This window comes from Xiphias gladius, chromosome 16 (assembly GCF_016859285.1).
Source record: "Xiphias gladius isolate SHS-SW01 ecotype Sanya breed wild chromosome 16, ASM1685928v1, whole genome shotgun sequence".
In the NCBI taxonomy this organism is placed as follows: Eukaryota; Metazoa; Chordata; class Actinopteri; order Istiophoriformes; family Xiphiidae; genus Xiphias; species Xiphias gladius.
Window position 1 is genome coordinate 26,976,875 of NC_053415.1, and position 12,313 is coordinate 26,989,187.

Sequence of the window (12,313 nt, forward strand, 5' to 3'; positions counted from 1 at the left end):
TCTGCAGCAGAGCGTCCGACCCGCCCGAATTATGTGCAGTGAGATCAGTGCGGCAGATAGAGCCTGGGAATCATAATAACAACCTATTTCTGGAGGAGGACTCTGAAAAATGGAGAGGCCCCCAGGCCCATTATGTACAATTAGCTCTGTGCTTTCCCATTTTTGTACACAGATCAAGATTTTTTTCCACCATCCCCGGCCTCCTTCCTCTTTTTTTTCCCCTCACTTCCTCTTCTCCCCTCCTTCAGCGGCTGGGTGTGGCAAGCTGCTGCTTTTGGAATAATTGTCTGAACGACAGATCACTCACTCTTCAGATATTTGGCCTTGTTTGGGAATGTGCCGGTTATTTCGGGGCAAGTTTGTGAAGAATTACGAGAGTTCACATGTAGGGTAAAAAAGTGGAAACCGGCAGCCACAACTGTTAATCTCCCCCAGGATCCCCAGGTGTGGGTTTTTTGAGGTTAAGGCTTGTTCACAAAAAGGTGAGGAGATGAGAAAGGAGCTTTAAAGCAAAACTGGAAGAGGAATGAAATTGCAAAGCCGCGCGGCTTAGGTGGAGTGTAGAGGCTGCAAATGGGAAAGGTGGAGGAAGTGGGATGGAAAATGAAGATGGGATATAGAAATAATAAAGAAGAGATTGGGAGAGAAGTGGAGAGATTGAGTGGCAGTTTTGGAGCTGAGAGTAAAAACAGAAACAGGATGACGGAAGAAACAAGTCATTAATCAAAAGCCTCACTGTTGGTTATACCAAGGGTTTAGCTTTGGGAGTGTGTGTGTGTGTGTGTGTGTGTGTGTGTGTGTGTGTGTGTGTGTGTAATGACAGACATGATTGAACTGCCCGCTTCGTTCCCACATCAACGTTATCTCTGAAAATATGTCTTCAGGAATTTTCTTCTCGTTTTGACAAGCAGATGATTTAGGTGGTGGTGGTGGTGGTGGGGAGGAGGGGGTATGGGGTTTGGGTGTGGGGGGGGGCGCTTCAGGGCGCTGATTGCTGAGCTGGTGAAACATACTCTCTGGCATTCAACTGAACCGCACACACACACATACATTCAGAGGGTCCTGCAACCCGTCCACATAGACCAGCTGACATTTTAGAAAACAACAGCGCAGCATTTAATTCCTCCACAGTGGCAGAGTATTGTTGTGGCGCGTCAGAGCTGTTTAAACTGCAGCGACGACAGTGCACCCGGCCTCGTCTGCTGCAGCGCAATTACTGCTTTAAAATCCCGCTGCAGACTCACAGGCCACGACTCCGTGATAAATTCTTTACGGCACGCCATCAAACATTTACAGCGGCCCGAACGTTTCCAACCGCCACCAGATGAAAGCGCAGCTTCACGGAACTTCTTAAAGCTCTGACCAGCGACGCCGACCTCAGAACAGCAAGACACGGGACATTCAACGCACTCTGTACTTTAACAGAAGTCTCGGCAGTTTGACATAATCATGGACAGATTATGAGACAGCAGTCCCGCGGGCACAGACAAGGAAAGGGCCCCCTCCCATATAGGAGCGAGACCCCCAGACTGCAAGAGATGTCCTTTGTGGGGATTTAGTGTCCCGTTGTGGTGCTGCTGAAGAACGGTTAATATCGAGGCCCCGCTCTCAGAATACAACCCAAGCTGTTACCACGAGACGCCCTATCGCTGTTTATCAAACTGTTTGACATTGTTATTCCAACTGCACTGCAGTGAATGAACAAGACATAATATCGTTACCAAGCAGCGATCCTGTCCAGTGAGCGACTTAAGGCCGTAGTAAGACAGGAACTGATCTCCTTTATTTTGGCAGCGACTGCCTGTCGTCGTTATCAAGCGAGGAAATAGGAGCTTGTCAAGGGTTTATCTCCCTGACAGTTTCTTCCCCTCAGCATCCACAGAGAAACAAACAAACGTCACTCAGAGCCAAAAGGACACGTAACTTCGAACTGGTCACTGAACTGTCTCGGGTTTCTTCTTCCACGGATTTCATTTGGTGGCAGCTCGGCGGTCAGCGGCGTCCGATTGGTCGACGGCGGCTGCCATCTCGTCCTCCGGTCTCGTCTCAGAGTGAAAGAGGCTGCTGGATCATGGCATCTGCATTCCTCCCCCCCTTCCCCCAACCCACTCCGTCCTCCTCCCCCTTCATATCCTGTCATTCCACACATTCCTGCACGTGGAACTGGAGCCCAAAGTTTAAATTCACCTTCGCTCTGTTGAGTCTGTAAATCAAAGGCTGTATCTGACTGTGTCAGGCCATTGCTCTGTCTTTGTGTGTGTGTGTGTGTGTGTGTGTGTGTGTGTGTGTGTGTGTGTGTGTGTGTGTGTGTGTGTGTGTGTGTGTGTGAGAGAGAGAGAGCGAGAGCGAGAGTGTGTGTGTGTGCTGAGAAATTTAGGCCAGTCTTTCAAAGTGAGGACAATTTGCAAAGGGATGACATTTCTGGAAAGTGAGGAAGTGTCTTGGAAATGCGGACATTTTTGCCATGGTGGGGAAATGTTGGAAACGTCAGGACAATCTTTGAATTTTTGCAACATAAGGACACTTTTAGAAAGTCAGGACATTTTGCAAAGTGCGGACATCTTGAGAAAATGAAGACATTTTAGAAAGTGAGGACATTTTTAGAACATTTTGAAGGTGTGGACGTTGTTGTTTGAGTGTTAGAGGAGACTCTGTTTTGTGTTAGTATTTTATTTTTCCTTGAGTTGAAAATCAAATGACGATTTGACCTGAAATTTACTTTGCCATTGTATTCTACTTGATTTTTGCTTAATTTATCTTATTTCTAATCTAATCTGGTTTAATATCTTTAATCTACGTTTTTCTTTAAGCTTTTGTTGTCATTGTTGGTTTTTACCTTTTGTGAAACACTAAGTTACAAACACTAAAGACTAATTATTATCATTACTACTGTTAAGCTCAGGAGGCAGGTGCTAGGGACTTTATTATTTGAATCAGGATCCTAGTTGAGAAGGATGTGTGGAAATGTCAATGTAGTGCATGAGTGAATGCATTCGTATCCATCAGTGCACTTGTATTTGCATGTGCCACATTTGTATTTGCTAATCCCTCCTGACATGCTGCAGGGTGAGTCTGCCGTAGGAACAGACTGAGTCTCCACGGCGTTTTCTTTTCCCCACACACACACACACACACACACACACACACACACACACACACACACACACACACACACACACACACACACACACACCGGTCGTCAAGGCAGAATTGATGGAGACAGATGTGCTGATGGGAGGAGCCGTGCTCCTGTCAGGACCAGTTAGACCCAAACAAACAAACAAACAGGAGCCACTTCAGCACGTTACATTTGTCTTCCTCATTTCTCGCCTCGGCCTGAGGATGGAGATGATGTTCAACCGTCCAGACTCTGGTCCAGAGCATGAAAAGCCTCACGATTATCGTTCATTAGTGACCCGACGTTTTCTCTAAAACCACCCTCGGGAAAATCTGCCTTTGAGAGATGCTAACAGTGCTTTAGACCGTGATCTTGTGAGCACAGCACTCGTCGTGTCCTGCTGTGTATCCTTGTCCGCTCTGTGTCCCTTCAGTGTCCTGCTCTGTCGATCAGTATCGGTTACCGGGCATTTTCCTCCCCTCAGTTCAGATGTGACATAAATCCTGAGCGGTGCTGCTGAAGCAACACGAGGCTCTTATTTCTGCTTCCAGCAGAAAGCATCTGAAAAATGCACAAAGCTGAGATTTGCAGGGGGATTGGGGAGGCATGCTGTGGAAAATAACAGCGGATCAGGTCAGTGGAATGAAACCTGTAGATGTACATTGATTAGTCTCTTTGTAGTGTGTGGTTTTAGTCAAACTCCACTGACTTTTGCCAGTTTTCTGTCGTCCTCTCTCTTACCCCGTTCTCTGATCCCCCCGTCAGCTCACATCTGGGTTTTTTTTGTTGTTGCCCCACGTCTCATGAAACCAGGATCTAAAACCTCTGCCTGCCCCCGTCATTTCAGGCTGTACTGCTACTCTTCTATTTATCTACCTGAGTCTAAAGTCCTCTCGTGTCCCTTCTCTGCAGGCTCTTTTGAAGATGGACTGTCAGGGTCTCGTTGCCAGACTGGTCATGGACTTTGTCCTCCTGACCACGGCTGTGGAGCTGGCCGGGCGCTGGAGGGAGCTGGCCGAGAAGCTCGCTAAGGTTTCACGCCAGCAGATGGACGCTTACGAGGCGCCGCACCGCGACAAGAACGGGGTGGTGGACAGTGAGGTACAGAGATTACTATTCCCCCATTCACTATACATAGAAAAAAATATACACCATATACAACATATGAGTTTGCATTATACACCCATTGGTGTGTGTTGCCCTTAAGAAATCATTCTGCATGAGAAATACAAGTCACAACTAGAGAGGAACAAAACACTCAAGGCACAGCTTGAATAGTTGCCTCAGCTACGTAATTACAAAGTTCCGGGGGTGTGTGTGCGCGCACAAAAGAGACATTCAAATAAATAAAATAAAAGTTTGCAAACAGAACAATAGAATACAATTAAACATGATAGAATTATGTAGATAACATTTAAAGTAAGATAAAAAGAAATAAAACAACTGGTAGTTATATTCAGTAGAAATGAAGATACAGACTGATTAAAGCTAAGATGGAAAAGTTGAGATGCTTCTTAAAAAGAAGTGACAGAGGTAACATGGCGGATATTTACAGGAAGCCGTTGCACGGTTTTAGCCCATAGTAAGAGAAGACTGCCGCTCTGGACTTAGTCCTAACTGTTCCTACACTTAATGCTGTGGCGTTCGTTGACCTGAGGCAGCTTCGCCTTTTGCAATAATTCTCACTGGGCTTAGTGATGTAGTCGGTATGTTTACTGAGCTTTAAATCACATGGGTGTCATTTCATGATCCGACAGAGGGTCACACATGCTCCCTGCTAAGGCTAAGGGTAGTTTTTTCCGACAACAGAAACAAAGATGTCCAAAACAACGGCCCCTGATCCGACACGTAGAATCAGCAAACACTGATTTGGAGGAGACAGGAAGTTGCTGCTGCACACGAGTTCTTGACATCTGTCCACAATCCACACCACAACAGAATCATCGGGTTCGGATCAGTGCGTTTTGTAAAAGCTTTGATTTTTGTGCTGAAAAAAAAGGCGCAGAATACATTATCAATCTGCAGGCCAGAAGAAAATCGGTTCTGTTAGCACAAGGTGGGTCAGTGTGTCAGCAGATCAAGCAGGATATTTGCAGCTCAGTTTCCTAAAAAAAAAAAAAAAAGCAAAAACACTGGAAAATCTCCAGAACCGTTGTTCCAGACCTCCGATGTTATTTAAAAGTCATATGTGGACCTGAAATACATTTTCTCTTTGGTTAATCCATCCATCCTTTTTCTGCTGCTCACCCAGGTCGTGTTTAATGATCCGTTAATGATATTAATAGGAATTATTGTTATATCCAGCTCAGAAGTGCTGACTAAAATGTGATCCAAATGTCAATAAATTCACGACTGGGTAAATAATTCCAGGCTTCGTCATCCCTACAGGTTTTCTGTCATCATTTGGTCAGTATGATGAATGATTGTGAAACTGAAATGATCTTTCAGTCCATGTGGTTTTCAAAAGGCTTTAAAAAGTCTGGAGTTTATCTCGTTGAACCCTGCAGAAACCCTGTCATGAGACCCTGCTCTCTCTCCGTCCGCAGGCCATGTGGAAGCCGGCGTATGACTTCCTGGTCACGTGGGCCGCTCAGATCGGGGACAGCTACAGGGACGTGATCCAGGAGCTGCACATGGGCCTGGACAAGATGAAGAACCCCATCACCAAACGCTGGAAGCACCTGACCGGCACGCTAATCCTGGTCAACTGCCTGGACGCCCTGCGGAGCTCGGCCTTCAGCCCCGCTGTTCAGGATGACTACGCCATCTGAACTCTGCTTCGTGACTCCTTATCTCCCCCGCCGGTGTTCTCCAAACACCAGCTCACCTCGCTCCTTCTTCTGGAGCATTTTAAAAAGTTACACAGTGTGAAATGCTGCATATCAGCTGTCTGCTCACTCCGAATGCCACCACTGCTGTCCTATATAGTCGTTTTGTTCCTGTGGCGCTGCCTTTAGATCCTCGTGCCCAGGGATCATCACCGGACTGCCCCCATGTCTCCGCCAAACAACCTAGTGCCGTATGGAGCTCACAGTATTCACAAAGACTCTTTTAATAGTTCCTGTCTGGCATAGTTATGTATTTTTGTACTCTTATTATGGCACAGCATTTTGTAAAGCAACACTTTGAAACCTTTTGGTGTAGAACTGTGGATTGAATGCCAAGAAAGACGCCTTTTCAAAAAAAGACTCGTTTAGATATCGTATCCTTGTTGCCGTAGCCTTGTCATGTGTCAATCCTGTTCTGTTTATTTATACATCAAAGAGAGAAGTCACATTTTCTTCTCTTCTTCAGGTTCTCTCTCACTGTGGTCCTTCTCATTTCAGAGATCCGGATATTCTGCAAGTTTTTTTAAGGCCTGGCACTGAAGAAAACAGGATAATTCATTAATCTTGAACACCCGAGTTTTGAAATCAAGCTGCCCACTTGTGCTGAAATGATAAGTCGGTTAACTGAAGTCATCTTACAGAAAATTAATCGGCAACAGATTTTGATCGTCTAAGCTGATTAATTGCTTGTTGTAAAAACTTAAAAAAGGTCTCTGGTTCCAGCTTCTCACGTGCGAATTTGCTGCTTTTTTGTTTCATATCATCAGAGACCGAATTTTTTCGGGTTCTGAACTGTTGGCCGGACAAAACAAGGAATCTGAGAATGCCATTTGAAAATTGTGACAGACATCTTTCAGTTCTCTGATTAAACTGTTAATGCATGGAGTTGACAGTTCATTCTCTACAAACAATCTCAACTCAAGGTCCGCCTACTCAATTTGTTCTTGTACTTTTGACCATATCACATATTCTTCATCAGCAGCTTGAGTTTGCTCATCCGTCATGAAACGGTAGATGGTCGGACGTCTAGGGACAGGGGTGTCCACACGTTTCATGCCACGGGCCACACGGAGAACAACATACACAGTCCTTGGCCATGAGCCTTTTATTATAAACTCATTTTGATAGAGACTATCTTATCTAGGCACTTTGCCCTGTGCACTTGAGTCTGCAGTAAGATGATATGGTCACTTAAATTTTACTCAGCAGTAAATATCCCTCCTAATAGGAGCACTGATGCTGGCCTTTGGACTAAAGAATTGCTGGCAGGTCAGGAGGGAGTCTTAGTAGTGGAGATTCATCACCGAGGTGACCGTCGGTCTTGGACCTCAGTCTGCTCTGGGTCACTGTCATCAGAGAAAATGCTTGCTCACATATAAATGTAGAGCCAAATAAACTGAGCATCCTTTTGGCATCGCCAACGCCTCGTCTGGGCAAATCTGGACTTCTACAAACCCCAGTTGAACTCTTTAGAGAGTATCATCACATTGCATTTCACAACAACATGTCCTCCTGTACTCCTTCCACGTCAACAAAGGAAGGATTTGAGAAAAGGCCCGCGTCCGCCTCAATGGCAGCCAAATCTTGAAAGTGCTGGTTAAATTCAGTGATCCGTGATGTGAGCAGAGTCACATATTTCCCCATTCTCACTGAAAATGCTGGCGTTCGGGAACATGGAGATCATTTCCCACAGGGTTGGGAAGTGTGCAGCACTGCAGTCATGGATTTGCCTCAGAAAGTCAAAGCTTCACAACAAATGATTTCATGTGTGCGTACGCTTCAACTAAAACAAAGCGAGTTCTGCAACCACTCAGGGCTGCTCAGTCCAACGAGGTTGTGGTCTGTTTTCCAAAAAACAGAAAAAAAAAAGTCCCTCGAATAAGCCAGCACACATCTAAATGGTAGATTACGTCCCAGTATTATGCTTCATTTTCTGACAGGAAGCCCGAATTTCCCGGTGATTAAGCGTGTTGAAGAACTGACTTGTAATATAGTCAGCAGGCCAGATATAATTTTAAAATGTCTCATGGGCCATATAAATTAAGGTGATGTGTCAGACATGGCCCGACTGTACGACATCTCGTTGCTGCTGAGAATCGTGCGATCGTTTTGATGAAGCCGGAGAACAAGCTAGCAAGTAGACCTGGAGTTGAGATTGTTTTCTCATCAATGAATCAATATTTTTTTGATTAGTTGATTAAAATAATTATTTTCAGTCGTACCCTCCATATAACAGCTGAAGATTATCCACTCTCTGCCGTCTCCTGCTTGTAATTTTCTTTGTCCCATAGAGAGTACCTTTTACCAAAGCTTGCCAAAAATGAATACAGTTCTACACAGCTTGTACAATGTTGAGACCACTGTTGTAATGACACTGTCCATCAAAGCTTCTGGTTAGGGTTTGTCTCAGTGCTGCATACTGTATAATGTGGTAGTAACACATCCAGTGGTCAGTTTGAAAACCTCTTTGTGACTGCATACTTTTGTTGAAAAGACTCTAAATAAAATGTAAATATTTGTACATGCAATTGGTCAGGTTGTACCTGCTTTTGGCCGCAGGCTGCGGTGATCATTTCCCTGGAAAAGCAGACACCAAACAGAACATCACAGTCGGGAGGATTCCTTATCTGAAACGGCGGCGACAGGTCAACATGTTTTGTGTGTTATCGACGGTCCGTTTTTGGCAAAAGCCTCCGAAAATACACCAGCTGGAGAAAAAAAAAAGGGCAGTGGAAGGTGAATGTCCACGTCTTCCCTCCTGCACCACCCCAGAGTGTTCAGGCCAGCTTCCGGGTACAGACAGAGCAAGGCCAGTGCAGAGCAGCGGCGGGTGGTCAAGGCCACATTAAGATACCGTGGGTCCGGGGACTAAAACTCTTTCAAGGCTGATGTGTGATGATTTAATGCATGAAGTAATGCCGGATGTATCATGATTTCCCATCGCTCACCAATAACAATGATCAAGTCACTATGACTTTGTGATTAGTTTGCACTTAATAGATCATCAGTCAAGGAATGTTAATTCACAGTTACTTCATACAGTGATGTGTGAGCAAATTAGCTGGATTCCTCTTAGATGAAACTTTATCTCAGGACCATGCGTTTGCTCAGCCACTTGGATTAAAAAAAAAAAGCTTAATATTTCTGAGAGCAGACCCAGTGGTGTTTTTGACACATTGACAACTTAGTGGGTGGAACATGTATTTATTTATCTACCGAAGAACGGCAGAGAAAGATGCACCAAACCCAGAATAATCTAGCAGGTTCCAACTGACAGATTAGAGGAGAATGATCTGACGGTTAAATTCAACAGAAGTTAAAAATGCTACGATGTTACGTGGTCAACTGCAAACATGTATATTGAACAAAATGTCTGTGTAAAATTTCCTTGCAACAGGAGTTATTAAGAGCTGCTCCACAACACGCCCCAAATTCCTGTCGTCACACACGTCGACCAAGGTGATTAGTACGACAGCTTCTACCGATGTCAGATGTTAAATCAAAGTGTAATTTGCGTGTTTACTTGCTACTGTTACCTCTCAATGCTCTGGAAGGACACGCCCACAAAAATAGAGACAATAGCCCGCTGCTGCCTCAAGAGGGCAGTATATTACAAGATGAATGCAAAACAGGCAATCGGGTATCGTTCTAATCGATGTCTATTTTTAGCTTTAACTGGTCAAGCGCTGCTTGCCCTGCTTGTCCTCACGGCTTCGCCACCGGTGCAGAGAGACAAGAGAAACTTAACGAGAAAGATTAGAAAAAAGCAGGATTCTGCAGCACATAAATCTCGACGGCCTCCAGCAGCCTGTCCGTTTATCTTCACGCTGCTCTCGTCATTTTACATTTCATATGTTTAACAGCCTAAATTCATGTTTGACTTACCTTTATATATCCCAGCAGCAGGGGTCCCTTGGAGGTAGAAATAATCACTCTCTTGTTAGAACAAGACTAAACTGCCGTCCCTCCTGAGACTTAAGGGCCATTTAACACAGAATATAATGTTTTGGATGAATGAAAACCATGCAACATGTCTACAGTTAGCATGTTATGACGATATTAACATGTCAATATGCTAGCAGTGTAAAGTATATAATGTTCAGTTTGTTGGCCTGCTAACATTAGCACTGTAAACATGTTAACATGCTAATGTTCAGCATGTAATGCACATGGCACATTCGCGTAGTATTGCACAGAGCGTAATCACAATTTGATGGTTACATCAAGTCAAAAGCATTATGTATAAATATAGTGTTCCATATTCACCGTGTTAGTGTAGCACGTCAGCATGCTAATATTTGCTAATTAGCATTATATTGAAAATACAGCTGGGGCTGATGGGAATGTTAGTTTTGCAAGTACAGTACTGTCCAAGAGTTTTAAGCACGTTAGATGTTTACTGAGGCGTCTTATTGGCCCAAACACATGGCCAGAGTCATAAAGAACTGTCTTCAGAGACGAGAACAACAAGGAGTCCTGCAGCAGATGGTCTGGAACCCACAGAGCCCTGATCTAAGCATCATGGAGTCAGTCTGGGATCACATGAAGACACTAAATCCACAGGAGAACTCTGGTAAGTTCTCCAAGATGCTGGAACAACCTACCTGCCAAGAACCTGATAAACTGTGTGCAGGTGTACCGAGGAGAACTGGTACGGTTTTAAAGGCAAAGGGGGGGTCACAGCAAATACTGATCTGATTTAGGTTTTTTCCATTTACTGCACTTTGTATGAAGTAAGTTGATAAAAACTATTCGTGGCTTTATTTTTGAAAGCATCCTCACTTCACTTTTAGTGCCTCCAACCTTTGCACAGTGCTGTATTTGGTCATACACCAAAGAATTAGACAAAGTAACGTTTTGACCAGATGGTGGCACTAGATGAAAGGTCAGGGGGTTGAAGTTATTATGATTCATCCTCTGGAAACCATGAATGTGTGAGCACAATTCCATGGCAGTCCATCCACTAATTGTTCAGATATTTCAATAAAAATCAAAAATGTCATCCTTATGACGGCACGAGAAGAAAAGTCAGAAGTTCCCCAATCCATCCTGTAGATGTTGAAGTTCCTCACTGCGAGAAGCCATGCTGTCAACAAAGTGGAGAGAAAATGGCTGCAAGCCCCCCCCCATCACTGACAGGTGAATAAATAAAGTCTAATGCTAGTATTAATATTATGAACTGTTTTTATCCTGTTTCAACCTTTACACTTTGACAACCAACAAACTAAAAACTGTTTAGGCTTATTTGCCATTTACCTGGTTTGCCAACAAGGTCAGAAAATGGAGTAACCATCTTGGAACAATGTGTAAACTCAAATTGTAATAAAAGGAGCTTTTTTCCCCTTGTTTCTACCAACATGGGTTGAGTGCAGCATTAGCAAGTTAGCATGTGAAGACATTTTGTCAGTGCAACAACCGAACAACAGTACAGTTGAGGCTGATGGGAATTCAGTCATTAGCTCATGAACGGAAACACTGAACAAGTTTAAGTTTCGACCTGCTGGTGGCTCCAGGGAAAACGTAAGGGGATGACCATAATTATTAGGATTCATCTGGTGGGTAACCACATTTCATGGAAACTCCTCCGCCTGATATGATGATTTCATATGATTGTGGTTCTTAAGGCCATGGTGGCATTTTACCATCTCTTCACAATGTCCAGCTGCTTCGCTGTAAATTATGCACAATGGTCTCATGCTTCTCTCCGACAGAATAAACAGGCATTTTTCCGTCTACTCATCCTTGAGTGCACCTTTTCACTGTCGACCTCTCCCTTCTTTTCATGGCAAGTTTTGGACGTGCCATTTGACTTTTCCCAACTTGGGCTCCATCCTCTGACAGCAAGCTGGATAAATGCGACTACTAACCTGAGAGATGACAGGTGAGGTGATGTGATCGCAATGTGTCATTCACGAGCAGTCCGGGTCTGGATGAAAGGGTCTGGATTAAAGTGCATTTCCACCAGAGACCAGAGTCCGCCTATGTATTCTGCTTCTTTACTCTGGTAACTGGGAGGAATTCTCCATAGAAGCTAATTTTCTCTTCCTCCCTCTCTCTTCCCATTCCTCTCTGTCCTTTTTCCTGCCTCTCGCTTTCTGTGCCGTTAAAGCAAGCAGACCTTAATTAAATAGACAGATTAATGGAGGAGAAAAAAAAAGAGCCAAAAAGAGTGGAATTAATTACGGCAGAGTATGGGCTGACATGCTTGAAATCCCAGCCTGGAGTGCTGGTAATGAGCTCCCCTAGGGTGACGGGGCTCGCAGAGCAGCACACAGCTCTGTACTCAGCTCCAAAATCCAGGGATAATCTGTACAAAGAGGGGACTCAGGGGCCGCTCATTCAACATGTTGACTTTTCATTGTCATGT

The 12,313-nt window shown here is 44.4% G+C and overlaps 1 protein-coding gene across 3 annotated transcripts in view; it reads left to right on the top strand.

Annotated features, from left to right (window-relative positions):
- The window catches only part of LOC120801722 (SH3 domain-binding protein 4), a 38,723-nt gene extending 30,075 nt beyond the window's left edge, over positions 1-8,648 (top strand). For 2 of the 3 annotated variants that reach the window (XM_040148925.1, XM_040148927.1), the window contains exons 4-5: positions 4,031-4,219; positions 5,665-8,648. In XM_040148925.1, coding sequence (XP_040004859.1) covers positions 4,031-4,219; positions 5,665-5,889 — 414 coding nt within the window. In that variant the 3' untranslated portion in view covers positions 5,890-8,648. The remainder of the gene's footprint in view (positions 1-4,030; positions 4,220-5,664) is intronic. The other variant, XM_040148928.1, reaches the window with a different exon arrangement.
- Positions 8,649-12,313: the final 3,665 nt, after the last annotated feature.